General features: G+C 33.6%; 1 protein-coding gene across 2 annotated transcripts in view; it reads right to left on the bottom strand.

Moving 5' to 3' along the window:
- Window positions 1–1575: 1575 nt before the first annotated feature.
- Window positions 1576–22809, bottom strand: part of LOC126882367 (endoplasmic reticulum resident protein 44-like) — a 117883-nt gene continuing 96649 nt past the window's right edge. The window contains exons 5-6 of one of the 2 annotated variants that reach the window (XR_007697299.1): window positions 12044–13733; window positions 1576–11590 (exon numbers count right to left, since the gene is read on the bottom strand). Coding sequence is in view for 1 of the 2 variants with exons in the window: in XM_050647260.1 (XP_050503217.1) it covers window positions 13405–13733 (329 nt within the window). In the remaining variant the exon portion in view is untranslated. Of the gene's footprint in view, window positions 13734–22809 lie in introns of both variants that reach the window. The other variant, XM_050647260.1, reaches the window with a different exon arrangement.

Genomic DNA, 22809 nt, shown 5'->3' with positions numbered 1-22809 from the left:
TTGTCAGTGATGAATCAATAACAAAAGTTAACCATTTTAAATACCTAGGATGTTGGATAAACGAGACACTAAATCCGAATGAAGAAATTAAAACTCGTATAGAAATTTCAAGAGGAGCATTTATGAAACTTAGATCTATTCTGAGCAACTCTCAGCTGAACTTACAACTAAGAATCAAGTTCCTAAAATGTTATGTGTATCCTGTATTATATGGATGTGAAACCTGGATCATGAAGGTTAACATGATGAGCAGATTAGAAGCCTTTGAGATGTGGTCGTATCGTAGAATGCTCAGAATATCTTGGGTTCAACGCATTTCAAACAGAGAAGTCTTAAGCAGAGTAGGTCAAGGCGAAGGTGACTTAATGAAGATGATAAAAAAGAGAAAACTTGAATATCTGGGGCATATGATGAGGGGTAGCAGATACAGGATGCTGCAGTTAATACTCAATGGAAAGATCGACGGAAAAAGAGGAATTGGTCGAAAGAAATATTCATGGCTCCGAAACCTTCGTCAATGGACTGGCTTATCAGCAGATCAATTGTTACATGCCGCACAAGATCGAGAACGATATCGGCAAATTGTTATGGAAGCTACCCACGCCTAAAAATTTGGGCAAGGTACTTAAAGAAGAAGAAGGTATACTTCACTTGGTTTATTAAATTTGTCAGTATGTATGAGAAATTTTGTAACCTGTCAAAGCAAAGGGAATATAGCTCAGTGGTAGAGTGTGTGACCGGAGATCGAGAGGTCCCGCGTTCAAATCCGTGTGTTTCCTATTTTTTTTATTTTTGGAATGGTTTTAAATTTTTTTTTTGGAAAAGTAAGTAAAAATTAGTTTAATCTTTAAATAAAATACAAATAACCTGTTGAAAGTATATTTATTTCGTTGAAATCATATAATAGAAGTATAACTTCTTACGTGCGTACAAAGTACACACACATTATTTTTTATATCTTTGCTGTGTGTTGTTGGGTTTGGTTTTGGACAGAATAGATCTCAGAGTGTTGGTTGTTTTCAATGTCGTGATGTACTTGTTTCCTATTCTTTTCAATTTTTCAGACAAGCCCTTTACGTATGGTATTGTTGTCATCTTTGAATTTCTTCTTGTGAGTGTCTCTGGAGTGCTTGTGGTGTTTTATTTTAATACGAGACTTAATTATGAAAGCTGTATTCGAGCTCGAGGAGAAATACTCGATTTTAGTATCCATATTTTAGAAATAATTTATAATTTTGATTTGAAAAATATCTGACTACGGAATAAAAAAAATATTTTGAATTATTTGTTGTTAACATTAGTCAATATTTTGGAATTTGTTTTTTATTTTATGGTTTGGTATTGAATATACAAAAAAATAATTTATTGGAAATTAAGTTTAGGTATTTAATAATTTTAATTTTATTTAAAATAAACTTAGTGTCCGGTCCGGTTACTTTGACGGGCCAGTGTATATTCAAAAAGCATTAATGGACATTTCTAGGCTTGATCCCACCTTTTTAATCGGAATAACTAAAAAGGATATAGTTTTACTATTTATACAGATTCTAGGATTTGGATAATTAATAAATAATATACTTGTGTAAAAATTTATTTCAAAAAAATTAACTTTTTACAATATATACAGAAAAAATAATATAACATTTTATAAGCAATAATTAATATTCACAGAATATTAAAGTTTTTTTTCTAATTGAAACAATAGGGTTAGCACTACACCATGATAATTTAATTTGACAATTTGAATGAAGTTATACAAATATGTAAGTTTTTTCAACCGTATTTCATAAGACGATATGATATTAATAAGAAAAGGCCAAGAAAGATAGTTATATTTTCCAATTTTTTAGGCATTACAATTGAATTCTATATTACATAACCCATTATTTTAACCCAAAAGTTTTTTATGGGTATTGGTTTTCTTCCCTACAATCCCTTCTACAACATTTTTTTTCGGTTTTAACTGTGTCAGTCCATAATATGCCTACAAATATAGAACAACTTTCAAAATGAGGTGTCAATCAAATTCGATCTTTTTATCATCCAGGCTTCCGAACGTATAGAAGTTTAGTACTTTTGTTCTAAAATTAGACTTCTTGTAGACCTGTTTTTTTCACCAGACAATGAACTGTGTTTTTTAATGGACTTAGACACAAGAAAATTTTAAGTTTCTAATTTAACTGAGCCATCACCGTGCATCGGAGGGCACGTAAACCACGTTAACTACGCGCGACCGAGTCATGTTTCATAATGTTAACCACTGCTAACCGATTACTTGAAGTTGTTAAAATGCCAAAAGATAGATTTAATTAACTATTTAGATGGGAAACAAGCCACAATTAAATTGAAAAAAAATTTTATTAACGTTTCGACGCCTAAATCGGGTGTCGTTGTTGAAATACAAAATACTACTAAATTAAACAAAAATGTGGTTGCTTAGTAAAAAGTTCTTCTAATTTATTTAATCTGACTCATTTATATCGGCAATTCAGACATATATTATACATTTTAAAGTAGAAGACTTTAAAATGATATTGCCAATATTTATGCGTTGCGTTCCTGTATAATATTGCTAATAATTCCTTAATAAAATTATTTTTTTCAATTTAATTGTGGCTTATTTCCCATCTAAATAGTTAATTAAAAAATGCCACAAGAAAATAGCTTCAGAACAACACGATAGAGATAATAAAATAACAACTACTTGCATTACACCGAGAACATCTTTGTCGTTTTTGTAGCGTTTTCAAAGGCCATCAATAAAGTTTGAGAATTTCGACGACCTGGGCCTGATTCTACTTGACATTTCGACTCAAACACGTCGAAATTAATATGGCGACGTCGAAATGCGACTTTCCGAGCATTGTGGATTTCGGTGGAGCTAACGTCATTAGTTTTCGATAATATATCAAAATTAATTTCAACTGCAAAAAAGTGGTTGAAATTTCATTTCGGGTCGAAATTAATCTGACATGGACATGACTGGCTGGACTTGCAGAAGCGAGGCTAGGTTTAGTTTTGGAGGTGTCGTGTTTTGATTGTTTCTTGCAAGGAAAACTGAACCAAAAAGTATTAATATGGCTGCGTTTTATGGAAATTTGCTGGTTTTGGAGGAATTAGAGAGGATAGTATTAAATTAGAAATATAATAATTGAGAATTGCCACAACGTGATTGACCAACTCAAATGAAATATGTAACGTAAACAAACGTTTGCCTATAAGCTAAGAGGGCCATCGCAAATTCTGAGCAGTGACAGAGTGATAAAGTAAATATCCCCAGTTGTAACTAAAATCGAAATGAATAAATTTAGACATCGAAATTAAAACACTTTAACTCCTAGACATATTTATCCTCATAAGTTTTCACAGCCTGGCCACTTTTTGTCGCTTGAATAAGTTCTACTAATGTGTATCAAATTCATATACATATTAGTCAAAGTGTTAAATAAAATCAGGGCTCTGGATCTTAACAATTTTAATCAGTTCCGTAGAAGACCAAATTTTGATTAAACATCTACTAGTTAAAAAATACTAGATTTGTTGTAAAAGGTATATTTTAAAATACAATAAATAAGGGTCACAAGACAAAACGTTTTCGGATTAAGAAATCTATCATCAGTGTTCTAAAAGCCAAAAAAAAAAAAATAGCATAACTGAGCCACCAAAATGTGTTGGGTAAAAACCCTTTAAATGTAAAAGATTATGTTATGTTATATATAAAATGTAAATGATGTTCTAGATATGCCTGGATGTTACCAAGGGCAACACAGGACTCTTCCCAAGTGGTTGGATTTTTTTTTGAGAAAACCTCACATATTGGATTTCAATGGTCAACTGAAGTTGCCATTGAGTTGGCCATTGAAATCCAATATGTGAGGTTTTCTCCAAAAAAATTCCATCCACGTGGGAAGAGTCCTGTGTTGCCCTGGGTAACATCCATGCATATCTAGAACATCATTTACATATTATATAAATATGTAATATAACATAATCTTTTACATTTAAAGGGTTTTTACCCAACACATTTTGGTGGCTCAGGCATGCTATTTTTTTGGCTTTTAGAACACCGATGATGGATTTCTTAATCCGAAAACGTTTTGTCTTATGACCCTTATTTATTGTATTGTAAAATATACCTTTTACAACAAATCTAGTATTTTTGTGATTTATGGTATACAGCCAGCTACAGGAAGTTTATTTTCCTCGTGGATCTACTAGTTATCTGAAGCTTCTTTTAAAAATGGGATCTTCAAAACGGAAGGAACATGTTTCAAATAATAAATTGGCTTCAAGAAATCTTAAGGGTTAGTGAAGACACTGCAGCCAACATAACTGCGGCTATACATCGATGCTACAATTTAGGTAAGATTAAATTAGAATTTCTGTATAATTCATTTCTATTCAAACTGGTAGTATTTGTAACAATATGCCCCTTATAAAGAAAAAGCAAAAAAAAAGAGAAAAAAAGCAAAAAAAGTAAAAAAAGCAAAAAAAAAACTAAAAAGATGTAAACCTCCGAGATGTTGAATCGGGTTTATGTCTTAGCGTAGTAAAAAACAGTTATTAAAAAATAATAATAAAAAAAATAATAAAAAAAACAAATTAAAGATATAAAAAAATACAAAAAAAATAAATATGTACAAGAAAGAATATTTACAACCAAAATAGTGGATTATTTAGATAATAATTGTAATATGTTAATTTGTTATGTATTTAGAGTTAGAAATAAAGAAACAATTCCTCTGATTGAAAAAACAAATTTGTTTGTTTTTAAAATAACAAAATGTCTGGCTAATTGGCTCGGCCAAGGCCATCAAATTCACACACAAAAAATATGCTCCTTTCAAACTTTATGTTTGAAATATAATTTAATATCTATATGTGCATTTGTTTATAGAGTATAGTTATAGTCCAGAATTATTTTCATTCGCTGTGTTTGTTTTGTTCCATTCAATGTAAATGATCGGCTAGTTAGACAGTCCTCTCTCGACCAAAAATACATTCATAAAAATTTACCGTGCTTAATTTATTCCCTAAATAATACACTGTTCTTGTTATAAAATTGGCCAACCCTTGTGTTTTTTTTGCAGTTAGGTGTTTATTGTACTCTATTTTTGTCTCTGTTCACTCTAACACTGTTTGGCACCTTACTTTCAAGTATGTCAAATTGATCCTTATTCTTCTTACATGTTACAATTTGGTTTCATCTATTGTCTGTCTAGTTCCCATCATTATCTCTTCTAGTTATACCTTTTAAGCATTATGGACAAGAGAAGATAAAGCTACATTGTTAAAAATCTACACCTTGCTTGCCAAGCTTTACTATTTGCGACGCAACAAGTGAAACATTGTATTTAATCTTGATGTTTCTTTATAATAGCAAATTAAAAGTTTGTTCTATAGACAGTAAGTACTATTTGATAATTTCAAATGGGTTGTAGACGGAGAGGCAGCGCTGAAAAATCTCTTTGAATTTACTAAAGCTAAATTTTTCACAGTTGATTACTGTGATTGTGTAGAGAAACATACTGCGGTCGGTCAAGCGAAACGTAGAACAGGGGTTACTGAGAGGGTATCAAAGTTGCTTTCCTACGAAGGTAATTAAATCCATTTACTAAGGCTGAAAATCAGTACACACGTTCTAAATTGAATATAAATAAAAGTTATTATAGTCGGTCAGATATATGACGGGACAGAGCCGATCGGTCGGCCCCAATGAATGTACAGGGTTATTCACTATATTTGGACCCCCTTGTAAACTGCTTTATTTACAGAATTAGAAAAAAATGTAAAATACAAAAGGTATTCGATTTTTTAATTATGATTTTTTGACAAATATATCGTACTAGTGACGTCATACATCTGGGCGTGATGACGTAATCGACTATTTTTTTTAAATGAGAATAGGGGTCGTGTGCTAGCTTATTTGAAAGGTTATTCAATTCTCTATACAGTACTATAAACATTAAGATCATTATTTATACAGAGTGCCCAAAAATTTTTTTTTAATTATTAATTAAACAATTAATTTAATTAAAACTTTTTTTTGGACACCCTGTATAATTAATCATGTTAATGTTTAAATTACTGAATAGGGAATTGAATAACCTTTCAAATCAGCTAGAACTCGACCCCTATTCCCATTTAAAAAAAAATAGTCGATTACGTCATCACGCCCAAATGGATGACGTCACTATTAGGATATATATGTTAAAAAATCATAATTTAAAAATCGAATAACTTTTGTATTTTACATTTTTTTCTAATTCTGTAAATAAAGCAGTTTACACGGGGGTCAAAATATAGTGCATAATCCTGTACATTCACTGAAGCCGACCGACCGGCTCTGCCCCGTCATACAGCTGACCGACTATAACAACTTTTATTTATATTTAATTTAGAATGTGTGTATTGATTTTCAGCCTTAGTACATGGATTTAATTACCTTCGTAGGAAAGCAACTTTGATACCCTCTCAGTAACCCGTGTTCTACGTTTCGCTTGACCGACCGCAGCATGTTTCTCTACACAATCACAGCAATCAACTGTGAAAAATTTAGCTTTAGTAAATTCAAAGAGATTTTTCAGCGCTGCCTCTTGGACTATTAGTATATTGTGTTTGAATTCATTCCTACTTTTAGGAATTAGTCTCAATACTAAATAAACATGGGCCGTAATGGCTTACTTGAATAAAATAGAGTTGGTTCGCTAAAAAATTGGAGAATTTAGAACCCACAACCTTTGGCCAAAAAATAAGAACACTCAAGAAAACAGATTCGCCTCAGTTTATTTTTTTATTCATCACCCCATTTTATATTATTCAGTAATAGGAAAGTCAAATGAAATGTTAGTAAGTTTTAAGCATAAATAAAACGGAAAATTTCTTACTTAAAACCGTTTTTTACTATTTTTTTAAGCTCAATCAATGCATGTTAAAGAAATCACAGAATATATAATAAAAAAACTAATAGAAAAATAAAGTTTACTTATCAACAATAGGAGTATGAACAATGACAAGCTTAATTAATAGTTTAACACAACAAATGATAAGAACCAGCAACTTATTTAACATTAAAAAAAAAAAAATAAAAATATATAGGAAATATATCATTACTTGTAAACATTATACAGATTAATAATGGGAATTTTTTATGTGACATAATATGGAAAAATCACTAAAAGTAGTTAAAAACATAATATTAGTTAATAATTTGGTTTTTTTTTATCAATCAATCCACACCTTGTTATAGAGGTACCTAAAATATTATATATTGATGCATTGTTAAGGCGCATTTAAATCAAAGCGAACACGAACGAACGAACCAAGAAACGAATTCGTAAGTGTTCGCTTGGTCATTCGTTCGCTACAAAGTAGGGCCATTTACATTGAAGCGAACGTTCGCATTCGTTGATGCTCGGGAGTGCATATTGCCCGCAGATGTTTTTAAGATGGGCCAGTGCCAGTCACACTAGTCACACATTGTGTTTAAGTTTATTTTCGTGTTTCTTGCTGGGTAAATTTTAATACAATAATAGCTTACAAAAATAGCAGGTAGCAGGTATTATACGCTGTTTGAGGGAGCTTAGAAAATAACATAAAGAACCAGCTTTCTTAAAATTCTTCCTCGAAAAAGTTACTTGCTCTTGATATTATGACTATATATGTTTAAATAATAAATTATAAAATTGGTGTATCAAAATAAATTTGCTTTTAATTAATTTTAGCAATTAATTTGATTTGGTTACCTCATTAGTGTTTCTGGGTTGAAATTTATCCAATAAAAACATTAAACCACTTCGAACCCTCTTTTTGTCTTTCTCGTCTAAATGATGCCAGAAGCTAATTCATTTTTTTAGTTCAGAGACATCACAACCCATTCCTATAGAAATGTTAAAACAAGCATCAGTTTTTCTGTTTATTATTTTATATAGCTTCGATTTTGGGTTTCATAGGCATATTCCATATTGCAAAATTATGTTTTCACAACTACACAATAAACAACCCTCTCAAACTAATGTTTGTAAATAAATTAAATCAGTACTTCTAAACGAATTCGTTCGCTACCGTCTATCCACTGTCCACATTGAACAACGATTTCCTTTGATGATTCGCTCACTTACCGACATCGGTTGGAACATGTGCGAATGCGAACGAATTCGTTCGGTCGTGCTCGATTCGCTGTACAAATACAATAAAGTTAACGAACGAATTCGTTCGTTCGTTCGTGTTCGCTTTGATTTAAATGCGCCTTTAGACTATTTTTAGCAATAGTACCCAAAATAAAAAGGATGAAAGTATTTTTTACACTTGCGACGTTATTGTTAAAATAACCTTGATTTTTTTGTTACAAACCTTCACATGAATGTAAAAAAGATACTAAATAACAATACCTGTGCTAAAATATGCTATATAACAGTGTGGATAGACTTTACAATTCTCTAATAATTTAAAACAGACTATACAAGATGTTTTCGTTTGAAAACCCGGAGATACTCTTAAAACCCATTTTTTCAATTTCATTCAGAAATTTTCCTCACTTAATACCTTCATTTGAGAAACTCATTTATTAGTTGGTACATAAAACTGAAATTAATAATAGCACATACAATTTAGCTATTTAATTTATTACACATTTCATTGATTCACTTAACCTTAAAGTGGCTAAAATGTCGAACAGTAATTAAATTGTTGATAATAATACTTGATTAAAGTAAAAAGTAGATCTTAAAAAATAATAAGGAAAAATAGATTCACTCAGTTTTTAGTGTTTCTACAGGTTAATCAATAATTTCAACATATTTGATCATTTCTGTTCTTTCTGTAATGCAGTAATCCCATTTCTGAACTGCAGTATTCCTATTGTAAAGGAAAAACTTAATTTTTATTTAACAGTTTTGCGTTAAAAGTATAAAAGTAAATTTGATAACCCTATATCATGCTAAGTGCGGTTCCAGACCCGGCAGCAGAAAGAGGGGGTGAGTTTAGTCGGTAGGCGGCCTCGGCACGCGGTGAAGCGTGCCGGACTGAATCCGACACACCTGGGACACCTACCCAGACGGTCTTTTGAAGATTCTCACCCCCCACAAAAAAGGTGAAATATCTAGTCAAACAGTCACGAAACGATTAAAAAATACAAAAAATATCTTCTAAGCCAATTTTATGACAATCAACACACTTTATCTGTGATTTAATTTAATTTAAAGTTATATAGCGCAAAAAGAGAACAATTATTATGTACATTATTTCTAGACCAAAAAGTAACCATCGAAATGTGTAATAAACTTTAACATTATTAATTTAGATGGAAGAATTGGCTTACAATAAAAAAATCTTTAACAATCTTTGGGATCCACAGATGTTTAGAGGGGTTTTAGTTCAAAACCAACTATTTATAAATGAAATAAAAAAAATTATGACAAAATAGATGTCAGTACACGCTAGTAAAAGAATAATATCGAACTATTTGTTTCAAATGAACACAATTTGCCTCCTTTTAAATAATAGAATTTAGGTTACGATAGATATCTCCTACGTTTTTTGTAAATCGGAATTTTTCTGCGCTATAAATTCTCATGTTCATTTGCTCAGATGCTCAATATGTCATTATGAGTACGAGTAAAAATATTAGTCACAAAAAACGTCTTAATAAGATAATTGCTTTTACTGATGCTGTATTTTTGAAATATTTTCGTATCACTTCACTTCCTTATCCCGACTTCATTATCGTACAGAGGAATACGTTATTTTACGGTATGTTACGACGATAAACAGAACGATCTTTCTTATGCCATAATACCAGCTCTGTTATTTCTTTTTTGAAATTCATACTATTTTGTAATCATCTGTATCTTCAGCCACTTGGAAGAAACTTTCAAAACGTAGTCACATTACTGAATATCTTAGAAAATATTGAAAATTTCCTAAATTTTGTTGTTTTATAGTTTCTAATCGGTGTTGGTGATGATAATAATTGGTTGGTTTTAAAATAAGTTGACAATAGTTGGTTTTGAAAAAAGCTTTGGTAGCGACAGCCATGAGATTTAAAATTTCTGTTCAGTCTGTTCAGCAAAATTTGAACCCACAGAAGACCTTCTTTTAAATAAACGGAAAAGTAAAGTTAAAATACCGATAGATAAAATTAAATATCAGGATGGTTTCTAACATAGTCAAATATACAATTCTAGAAGTCAATAAAATTCCACAACAGCAATGAAGGAAGCAGCACAGAGTACTGTATAAAAATTCCAATATTATGTATTAAAATAAAGTTTTTTTAATATATAACCCAAGCTACCGGAAAATAATTTATATCAATAAACAATGGCGGTAGAAAAGATCTGACAGTAACTTTATACTGCTTAATGTATTAAAATTTAATTTACATTATGAAATTAGGGCCATAATATTTTTACATGGCTCACGAAAAATTTTCTGATTTCATGAAACAACAGTGAACCAGTGATGTTGAAAAAGTAACTATTAGTTACAAAATACTCGTTACTTACGAATACTGAAAGTAACGATTACTATACGAAAAGGCAAATCGTTACTTTGGTTACTCTGATTACTTCGTACCAATAGTATCAGAGCGAGTGACGACTACTGTGTCTACTTTGATTACTCTGATTACTTAGTACCAATCGTATCAGAGCGAGTAACGACTATTGTATCTACTTTGATTGCTCTGATTACTTCGTACCAATCGTATCAGAGCGAATAACGACTATTGTATCTACAACTAGTACACTTGATTACTTTCTACCTATAATATCCGAGCGAGTAACGGACGGGACCGGTATTTTACGAGTGTTATTGAATATCGTTATCGGTATGAAGCGTTTTAAGGGTGTGAGGGTGAGGAGAAGATGAAACAGAGGGAGGTATAATGGTATACGTAAAATATGTATGTCATTAACAAAGATCGAATGCGAGAACCCTATGTTTTTATCTAGGTCTATATCTATAGGTACCTATTCAAAATACCTACCTAGGTACTGAGAAATGCGATTCTCGATATGATTACCGGTACCCAAATACAAAAGTAATCATAGTAATCACATCATTTTTATCCCTTAAACAGATCGGTGAAGGTCGTTGTTATACCGAAATACCTATACAAAATACCTACCTACTGAGAAATACGATTCTCGATATGATTATCGGTACTCAAATACAAAAGTAATCATAGTAATCAAATCATTTTTATCCCTTAAACAGATCGGTGAAGGTCGTTGTTATATCGGAATACCTATACAAAATACCTACAGTCGGAAAAATGAAAGAATACCTATCAACGGTCACACCAATCACTTATTTTGTATTTGCTGTCTTTTTCTATAAATAACAAACGTTTGTTATAGAAAAAGATAGCAAATACAAAATAAGTGATTGATGTGATCGTTCATGGTATTCTTTCATTTTTCCGACTGTATCTACTGAGAAATACGATTCTCGATATGATTACCGGTACTCAAATACAAAAGTAATCATAGTAATCAAAGTAACGAATACTGTAAATACTTTATAAAAAAGTAACGATTTGTAACGAATTCTCGAAAGTAACTACAGTCGAACCCGCTTATTAGAATACCTCTTATTGGGACCGTGCAAGTTCGGCAAAGCGACCCCTATTTCTACGCTCTATACTAAAATTCGCACTTTTAATTATATTGGCCAATTATATTAGTCCTGGTTACTGGATAATTGTCAAGGCCATAGTCCAAAAAAATAATAAGAAGAAAAAATAAGATTCAGGTTATGTGATGAAAACGTAAACAATTCTATGTAGTAAATAAAATTAGTTATTAAAATGCAGTACTGCAAGCAAAATAAAATTAATTAAATTTACCTTTATATAATAATTGCATATCATATCAATATTGTGGAGCAATATATAATTTTTCTGCTTCATTGACACAAGGTATGAAATATACGTCAATTTGACAATTTCAATTGACAATATGAATTATTTAAGATAGTTGCAATATTTCTCCGCGACTCGCGCAGGGTCGTTTCTCGTTTCCCCTTCCAAGTACTTGCACACCGCGAATAGGAATATCCCGCTTTAAGGAATAGAAATTTGAGGCCCTGAAACGTTTCTACTATCCACAAATGATCGGTTATTAGAATATCCCGGCTATAGGAATACCTTTGCTTAGCACGAAGGCTATTCCAATAAGCGGGTTCGACTGTATAATCAACATCACTATAGTGAACTTCGACAGATATTGTGAGTCATAAATAAATAAAAAGACTTGCGATCCAAAACCGATTGCGTGGACGATTGTCCAATAGTGGTATGAGGCTTCTCCATGACAACGCTCGACTTCATGTCTCATATCAAACTGAACAACTGCTAAGAGGTTTTGGCTGGCCTGTTGGATCCAACCCCCCTACAGCCAGGACATAGCACCAAGTGATTATCACTTATTGCTAAAATTAAAACAACACTTGGGTGGCTTAAGCTTAGTAGCGATGATAATCAAAGTCAAAGAAGAGGTTACTCGATTCCTTAAAGGATTGGCGCTACAATTCTATAACATCGGCACAGGAAAGTTCAAGCATCATCTGTAAAAAGCTTTTGGACCGTAACGGCCATTGTGTACAAAATTAAGTAAGTTTTAAAATGAATAACACTAAGAACAAAAATAAATCTGTCTATTTTGAAACAGCACAAAATGAGGGCAATACAGTAAATACGTTAAAGACAGTAAATGACTATATTATATTTAACAGAACCGAGCCCGATGGGTTTAGTTTTACAGAAATCTATGAATTGAAAAACATAAGAAAAATAAAATTTACAGCTCACTTTTAATTTTGCTGAACATCACTAGCCGTGAAAGTGAAACAAGCAACTGATTTATTCTAAACCGCAAAAATTCCAGTTTCCTTTGCAGATATAGCTTCCCAACAATAAAAATATATAACTACACTACCAACTATTTCTAAATATATTTTACTATAATACCAATAAAAACTGGAACTTTTTAACTACAAAAGATTCACGTATCAGTTGATTTGACTACTTACTTTAATCACAACTTTTTTCACGTCTGTCACTATTATAGGTTTGTTCCAATACAGCGATGAACCGTCAAGTAAATATCACGCTCCTGCGCAGTAAACAAAATACTTTCCAACAAAAATTGTCACTCGACCAGTGACAGTTTCTTGACGATCATTTCAGTACTCAGATAAATGCAAGTACTGGTTGGGCTGACCTGCGCACTAGGATCGGTTTTCGAATTAGCGACATCGGACGATACAAATGATGAATATGCGCATAAAAACGGCACAAGTAGTTTCGTGACGATTTCTGGACCAAAAAATTGTGTGTTGGAACAAACCTTATAAAGTACCTTTTTATAAAACAAAAATTGATTTATTAATTTGAAAAAATACCTACAATTCATCCCTTCCTAACAAAGTATACCTATTCTTCGACGGAGCTAATTTCTTGAAAGTACTGTCGGGTGGTGTTGTTTGTTGCTGCTCGGTGTTACTGTCCGAATCAGGACCATAATGGAACTCTCTGTGCAATTTGCCAGAGTAGAGGTCCTTGAGGAATTGCTTCAATTTGTTGGGGACGTTGATGTCTTGATAATTGGGGAATAGGTACATATGTCTGAAGCTGTCGATGGCAATAAGTGGCAGATCCTTTTCTGATTTGCCGAGATGGTGGAGTGGATGGGCGAATTTCTTGCCATCAGCGGTAAGGAAGTTGATCGATGCTATACATTTTTAAAATTATTATATTAGTTCAAAAGTATAAATAAGAGAAACTAAGTTTGTTTAACCCACCACACTATTCAAACAATTAGGCTATTACTATTTAATCAACTATACCTTGCAACGGAAGATAATCGAAAAATCTAGGGGATATTATCGGGGATCGAAAACGAAAGTCAAATATTTGGTTTGCAATTAAACATATCAAAGACAAAACATATGACCAAAATATAGAGGTTGATCAACTGCTTAATATTCCCAAAACTGACCTACGGATGTGAATCTTGGACCCTGTGACAATCGAAAAGAAGAAAGATAGACGCCACTGAAATGTTCTGTTGAAGACGAATGTTACGAATTCCTTGGACAGAGCGTAGGACAAATAATTCAATCTTAAGAGAGCTAAAAGTTAGCCAACGACTCTCCTGTAAAGTCCATATCCAAGAATTAAAATAATTTGGACATGTCATGAGAGAAAACACAGAAAACATGGAAAGACTCATTATACAAGGAAAGGTGAAAGGCCGAAGATCACGAGGAAGATCCCAACAAGATCGATCGATCAAATTACAGGAATATACAAAAGACCTATACAAATGACCAGAGACAGAGATCTTTGACGGACAATACGCGACATCACGCGTATAATTAACTAATTTATTTTAATAATAGTTAACTTCATTTGATCCTTGCCAACTGTTTATTTTTATGTAATATTTTCTTAAAAAATTGTAATCTTGGAAAACAGCAAGGAGACCTTAAAACTTATGCAGACGCTAACAAAGCAGAGGCGTAACAGAGGCCCCCGCAGCATGAAGCTTGCGGGGGCCCCATCTTGTCTAATATATGCAAACATGTGTCATTTTTATATTATTTTACGCATACATTCGCAACGTTTTTTTAAGCAGTAGATATAGTATTGGAAATGAAGTTGTCCATCAGATAGATATGTATGAATAAAATTGTAGATATATTCACTGATAGTAGTGCGCGAAGAAAGTTGTTCCTCTCATCAATAATACTATCAACATATACTCATCAATAAAAAAGTGCATGAATACACTAATAGCCCAGTAAATGACCGTTTTTGGAGTGTAATTGTCAGCGTCATGACGCGCGACGGATTTGCTTGACAATTTGGATTTGGGTTCTACTTACCCTCCACTTGGGGAGTGAACTACATAAGTTTTAAAATAAGTCCGGAAATGGATAAATTGATTGACTAATGCAACTTTTGATCAATATTTTTCGAGTTATTTGTGAGTGAAATTGTTAATTTTTCAACAAAAAAAAAACACGTTTTCAGGCGGTTTTTCGGAAGTAACTCAAAAATTAAGTTTTTTTATCAAAATAAATATTATCAAAAAAATATTTTTAGCAAAAATGTAGCTTATAAAAAACAAAAAAAATTGGTGTATTCATGAAATCTATCGACACAGTAAAAGCAAAATTGTAGCTCATGAAAAATTATTGTTCTTATTCGTCTAATTCCAAATAGAATATTTTTCTAGCATCAAAGCTAAGCGAGTTACACTCAAGATAAAGTTGGTCCCTTTTTTTTTGGTAAAAAAAAATCGTAAAACTTTTTCCCTACTTAGCACCAAAAATAAAATTAATCGTTAGCGCTTTACCATTTACTTTATATATGTATTGTTTAAATGATCTGTAAGTTTGACCGGTTCACAGTTCTTATTCTTGAAAAAATTTGGATTTATAGTAGAAAATGTTTTTTTTAAATGCTCTTTTTCAAAATATCTTAAAAAGTATTAGTGATACAAAAAATCTCAAAGAGCAAATAAATGTAGGTTTTGCTTTTATAAATATTATGGGTTTATTTTATTTTTCTTTAAGAAAAAAAAAATTGGTTAAGATATGGCTGTTCAAAATTTGCATACACTCGTGATTAGTGACTCGTTTAAGCCCTTTCAACTGGAGCCCTTTCAAAAATAATCATTTTGAACCGGTGAAACTTACGGGTGATTTTCATTTTTTTATAAGCTACATTTTTGCTAAGACTATTTGTTTCGATCAAATACTTACTTTTTGAGTTATTTGCGAAAAACCGCATGAAAACGTGGTTTTCTTGTTGAGCAATAAGCATTTTCACTCGCAAATAACTTAAGAAGTATTGACTTGACCACTTCGGTGGTGACACTATAAAACAAACAAGACGGTGGTCACCACTTCGGTGGCGACAAAATTACAGGGTACAATATCTTGTTATTTCACGTACATGTACTGGGTTATAACACATATAAGTTTTTATTACAGAAGTCGCATTTAGTAAATTTTTAAAGGGGCCCCATTTCCAATTATGCGGGAGGGCCCCGGCGGAGTTTGTTACGCCACTGTAACAAAGTTTTATCCTTTTAGTTTTTTGACATATTTTTTTCATGTCCACCTTTTTGTGGGACATACCCTATCCACACGGGTGGAACTTCTTGAGCCTCGTGGTACTATACAAGGACTTTCAAAAATCGTCGACATGAAATAAAACTGCAACTGCAACTGATTTTTAGAAAACACAACGGCTCCCTGAAGAACATGCGGGATATACAAAAAATGTGAGGATACGAGTGGGGATGCACAGTTCGGAGTTATCAAAGGGTTCGGAACTACAGAAGCATTATTTTCTTTAAATTCTCTTGTTCTTTAAAAGTGCTATGACCACGACTTGATGTTTTTATATGTTTCATTTACTTTCAAAAAGGCTTTGACAATGTAAGGTAGCTAAAAATGAAAAAAAAAAAACGAAATGTTGGCATCGCTTTTTTCACTTACAAATCAATAGGGGGATACAAGGCGACATACGTGTCATATGCAGCTGGCTGCCAACTGCTGATCTAGACTATTACACTGATAACTTTCAGTCGTAGTCTCACGTACATATTTGCAGAAACTCATTTACAATATTTAAATATGGAGTATGAAGGGAACCATTCTCGTTGGAACTTTACCGCGCTGAGCAGATGGGACGTGAATTATAAATTGTCAAATTCCCGCATCTTCTTTAGTCTCAGCATCCGTTACGGCTTGCAAATTGTAGAAGCCTCGGAGGTGTTACCAGAGAAGGTTCAAATTATTTTCAATCTGGTAGGATGTAGAGTAACATTTTTGATGTTGTTTTATGTGCTAGGTATTAGATTGAAAATGAACAACAATGAATTGAAAACAACAAATTATGGATAAATGGTGAACTTTTCTCACTGGAGCAACTAGAAGGCATGGATGTAAATTACTGGAAGAAACCTGAAGAGAAGAAGAGTAACGCTAGGACAATAAACGACAGATCCCCCCCCCCTATCTGATGATATAGATCCACGCGGAAAATTGATAAAAATGACGTCAAAAAATTAACAGAACATATAACAAAAGACGGCGACAGTATAACGGAGTTGGCAATGAATACGGACATGAAAATATTTTGTAAGAAAAGACGCAAAAACAAAACAAAAAAAAAAAAAATAAATAAAATAAAAGACAAAAACAGGAAAATAAGAATAGGAACGTGGAACATCAAAACACTTCTAAGACCAGGCAAAATGGAAGAGTTGGTAAAAGAAATGACAAAATACAGGATGGAAATACCAGCGCTACAAGAAATAAGGTCGGCAGGAGAAGGGATGATCGATAGAAGAAACCACACAATGTACTACGCAGGAGGAAGCAAACAGAGTCGCAATGGAACCGCCTTTCTAGTTAGTAATAGCGTAAGAGACAAGATTATTAACTTTAAAGCGGTTGATGGAAGAATATCATATATAAGAATGAAAAATAAACAAGCAAATTTAACATTTGTTAATATATATGCACCTACAGAGAATGCTCCCGAAGAAGAAAAGAATGAATTCTATGAGAAACTTAAAAAATTGTACGAAGAAATACCAAAGAACGACATACTAATCCTGTTAGGAGACTTTAACGCAAAGATAGGGAAAGAAGACACGAACAGAGAAATCGCAGGAAAAGAAACGATCCATCAAAATACGAACAACAATGGCAGGAGAATATATAATCTAGCAGCAGCAACCAATACTTTTATTATTAGCACCCAATTCAAGCACAAAAAAGAGCACAAAGTAACGTGGCTAATACCTGGAACGACAGACAGAAACCAAATAGACCACATCCTAATTAAAAAAAAAATGGAGAACAATTGTACAGAATGTGAGGTCCTACATGGGAGCCAATGCTGATTCGGATCACATTTTGGTGATAGGCGACATGAAATTGAAGATACTTAAAGATAAAAACGACAGAAAGAAAAGAAAGAGGTGGAATAGGTCAAAACTAAACACAGATAATGCAAACAGAAAATTCTGCACTAAGTTGGAAGAAAAACTACTAGTCCTAAAACCATCGGACATAGATGAAACGTGGGAAGACATAAAATATAGTATTTTAACAGCAGCAGAGGAGACGATAGGACTAATGAAAGACAATAAAAGAAAAGATTGGTACGATGAAGAATGCGAGCAAGCTAGTGAAGGCAAGGACCAAGCAAGACACAGGTGGTTGGCCACAGGGAAACAAGAAGATCTCCTACGCTATAAAGAGAAAAAGAAAGAGTCAGACAAATGTTGCAGAACGAAAAAGAAGAAATGGATTGAAGACTTACTGCTGGAACTCGAAGCTAATAGTAACGATAATGCAAGACTATATAAACACATAAACGCACAGAATAAGAAAAAGATACCGGCAAATATTGGAAAAAAGGAATGGGAAACACACTATACAGAATTGTTCAAATAGAAAGGCGATGCTGAAAATGCAGAAAATGAAGAACAAACAGAAAATAGGAATGAAGAACAATCAGAGCCTCCCTCATACAACGAAGCATTGGCGACCATAAACAGATTAAAGACAAAGAAAGCAGCAGGACCAGATGACATTATAAATGAGTTCTTCAAGAAAGGGGGAGAGGAACTAGCCCACAGAATCCACAAGCTGATAGAACGAATATGGGAAGAAGAACGCATGCCGAACGACTGGAATTGCGGTCTGATAACACCAATCCCTAAAAAAGGTGACAAGACGAAATGCACTAACTACAGGGGAATCACGCTATTAAATACAATGTACAAAATATTAAATAATTTGATCAGACAAAGAATAGAAAAAGAAACGAGAACAAAAATAGGTGAATACCAACATGGATTCAGAGAAGGTAAGTCAACAATAGATGCAATACACATTGTAACGCAAATCGTCGAAAAAAGTTACGAGCATGGAATAGATCTACATACACTGTTTATTGACTACAAGCAAGCCTTTGACAGTGTAATAAGGGAGGAGCTAATTAATGATATGAAGCAACTAGGCATTCAAGAAAAACTAGTAAGTCTCACGAAAATGACGATGAAGGAATCCAAAGCACGAATCTTAACAAGGAAAGGCCCGTCAGATGAAGTACAAATGGAGGTAGGTGTCAGACAGGGAGACACCCTATCAACAACATTATTTAACATTGCCATAGAGGGTGCAGTAAGAGCAGCCAAAGTTAGGGGAACAATTAACGAATCTTCAGCCCAACTGATAGCGTATGCAGACGATATTGCACTGGTTACTAGAGATTTAAAAACCATGCAGAATACAATATTAATACTAGATAAAGAAGCAAAGAAGAGAGGGCTAGTAATAAACCAAAGCAAAACGAAATACCTCAAGTGCTCAAGAGAGAATACGAACATCGAGAAAGAAATTAAGCTTGCGAGCATATACATTTGAAAGAGTACACCGTTTCAAATATTTGGGAGTGATGGTGAATGGCAGAAATGATAGAACGGATGAAATAAATTAACGCATCCTACTGGGTAATAAAACCTATTGGAACTACCAAAAATTCTTGAAAGAAAAACACATTAGTAAGACAACCAAATTAAAAATTTACAAGACTGCAATCAGGCCAGTGATCACCTATGGTGCAGAGACGATGTGCCTAACACAAAAAGATGAAATGAGATTAGAAATCTTAGAGAGAAAGATAATTCGACGAATAATGGGACCGGTGAGGATAAGTGTAGGCGAGTTTAGAAGATTAACAAATGAAGAAATTAAAGAAGTTATCCAGGGTGAAGACATAATCAAGTTCGTGAAGGCGCAGAGGCTCAGGTGGCTAGGACACACAGAAAGAGCTAACCCAGACTCTACGCTAAAGCGAATAACTGGCTGGAGACCAACAACAAAGAGACCAAAGGGAAGACCCAAAACAAGATGGAGAGATCAAGTCTTAGGAGACATAAAGAAGCTGAGAATCTACAATTGAAGGAGCGTTGTAAGGACCGGAAAGAATGGAGGAAAGTTGTAGACAAAGCCAAGTCACACACGCTGCTATAATAATAAAAGACAACAGCGGACTGATTCTCCGCAACAAATGAATCAGAGAGCCCAAAAGGGCGGCAAACACTCCGCCAGGGAATAAGCCATGATGATGATGATTAGATTGAAAACTTAGTCTTTTGCTACCAGTTGCCGCTAGGACACCCCTGCCATTTCGTTTGTTGCAATCCGTCACTGCACGCCGGGGTTTGTCCTGGTTGGGTCAGAGAGAGCAGCATATGTGCCTCCTGATGAGAGACTAATAAGTTTCGAAACCGGTAGAGGTGCTTGCAGCATTCTCTGATTGAACTAGAATATGACGCGGCTGTAGTTTCGTGTTGCAACGAAATAGTCCTGTCGCCAGTGGGGGTACAACGGCCTCCTTAATTCAGATGGACTTATTCAAGTTTTTTTATGTATTTTGACCCGTAGAACACGAATTTTTTGGGTAACAGTCGATCCGGATGTCGATGGAATCGATGGTCTAAGAACTTGAGGAATCACATAACAGCGATTTTTCGCAAAACAAGATATTGTTTTGTATTTTTTGTGTCATTCTAAGCGAAAAATGTTTTTACAAGTTTTTTCGTAGGATGCATAGTTTTCGACATAAACGCGGTTGAACTTTCAAAAAATCGAAAAATTGCAATTTTTCAACCCGAATAACTTTTGATTGAAAAATAAAATAGTAATTCTGCTTACCGCATTTAAAAGTTCAAGTCAAATTCTATCGGTTTTAATTACTTTCATTGCTAAAAATTAATTTTTTTAATGTTAAACAAAGCTATAAACCAGTGGCGTGCGCTGACTTTTTCGGAAGGGGAAGCGATTCAATAAGGATATAAAAATATTTTATTAAGGGTCGAGGGTCGAGCCACTTCCCACCTGATAACACTCTGATGCGCCATAGGGGCTCTCTATCAGCAAAGTGCTTATGTCCTGGGTACGTCCGCGTCTGGGTACGTGGAGACGTCCTGGGTACAAGCACTTACACACTAAATCCTACCCCGATCAATGCGTGAGGCACTCTATTCCCGCTGTTTCTAGTGACTAGTGACCTATCACTGATCTGTATTGCTAGCTCGGGCCTTGAGTCCTCGCGCCGGGCTTTGATTCCTAAAGAAGAGTTCTATTTAAAAAAAATTATATTCCGAGGCATTTTCCCCAACACACAACACAATATGACACTTATTTATACTTGAGGTCTATTCTCCTATCAACTTCTGATAATTGTTGAATGCAGTCTTTTTCAATGGATAATAGGGCTTGTTGAATTTCTTTTAAACTCTTAATTTGAAACTTTTAATGCATTTTAATAATGAAAAACTTCGTTCTACTGATGCAGTTGTGGCTGGGATAGTTAGTACCTACTAATTCACACAACTTGACCACTTCACACAGTGACTTGTTTAAACCAGTAGTTATAAAGAAATACCCAGATTTCTCAAATCAAAAGATTTTCATTATTTAATCGTAGTAAAATAAATTCCTCTGTGGGAAATTTTGATGAATTATTATTAGAAATATTAAGATTATATATAATTCTACAAATTTTAAATCGTTAAAATTTTGAAAGTTAGAATTCATTTGTTATAGAATATTATCAAAAGGTCTCTCTGTTGCCGACATTATCAATCTTCATTATTTTTCTCTCATGTCCAAACCCCATATTTTCAGTTTTATCCCAAATATTTTTAAACTGCTCTCGTTTTTTAATTATCGTATTAATAAAGTCATCAATTTGTCTTATACAAAATGCAATGTCATTTGACTTCATCTGTAAAATGTCAAATAAAAGATCAGTAAAAGGAAAAATATCTGCAAAAAATTTAAATCGAAATATTCTTTAAGCGAATGTACATGTACGTACCTAACCACCCCTGCGTCGGAAGGCGCTAGGACGATCGCTTTCGCAGGGTACCAAAATTCGCGCGACTAGTGGGTTGCGGTCATTGAACCCTGACCAATTTTACACCGGACAACTGCATGACAAGCGGCGATTTTGAGATGCGCTTCTGTCAGGAGTGGACCGAATATGTAGTTGAATTGTGTGCATATTGATTTCGTTCGTACGCGATTAATTTTTAATATTTTTCAATGCGTATGCCTAGGTAATATGTAGATTACTTGGATTAGGGAAAAATTGTTGTTATTAAATAGGTATTAATTAATAATAGATATATTTTTTTATATCGAAGTAGGTATGGGGAAGCGGTGCTTCCCCCGCTTCCACGGACCGCACGCCTCTGCTATAAACACATAGTGATTGAATGATGTTTTCAATGCATTTCCCATTTGAAATCGGACGAGTAGGCGCGCATACGACAATTTCTTACGTACATTAAAACGCATGCATTGAGCACGGGAAACACTTTGTGTTTATAGGTCTGCATCCCGCGTATGAAAAAAAGTTGATTAATAGCAAGCTGAAAATTTGTTAGTAGCTTAAGGGTGTCTAGTCGGACAAACTTTGATATATGGGAACACTGGAACAGGGGAAGTTTTAATTGTGGAACAGGTTAAAAATTTGGAACGGTCAGACCACGAAAACGGCACATACATTTTGTCCGACAGAACAGACTTAAACTCTCCGAACAGAGATTAAACTCTCATGCAAAAATCAGACTGCTATTTATCACCAAATGGGCGTTTTAATGAGTGGAACATGTAGAATATGTCAAATGACAGGAATTATGACAGGTGATAAATAGCAGTCTGATTTTTGCATGAGAGTTTAATCTCTGTTCGGAGAGTTTAGGT

The sequence above is a fragment of the Diabrotica virgifera genome, chromosome 3 (genome assembly GCF_917563875.1).
Source record: "Diabrotica virgifera virgifera chromosome 3, PGI_DIABVI_V3a".
Classification (NCBI taxonomy): domain Eukaryota; kingdom Metazoa; phylum Arthropoda; class Insecta; order Coleoptera; family Chrysomelidae; genus Diabrotica; species Diabrotica virgifera.
The sequence above is the reverse complement of the archived record's forward strand: the minus strand, read 5'-3'. Positions and strand labels throughout refer to the sequence as shown.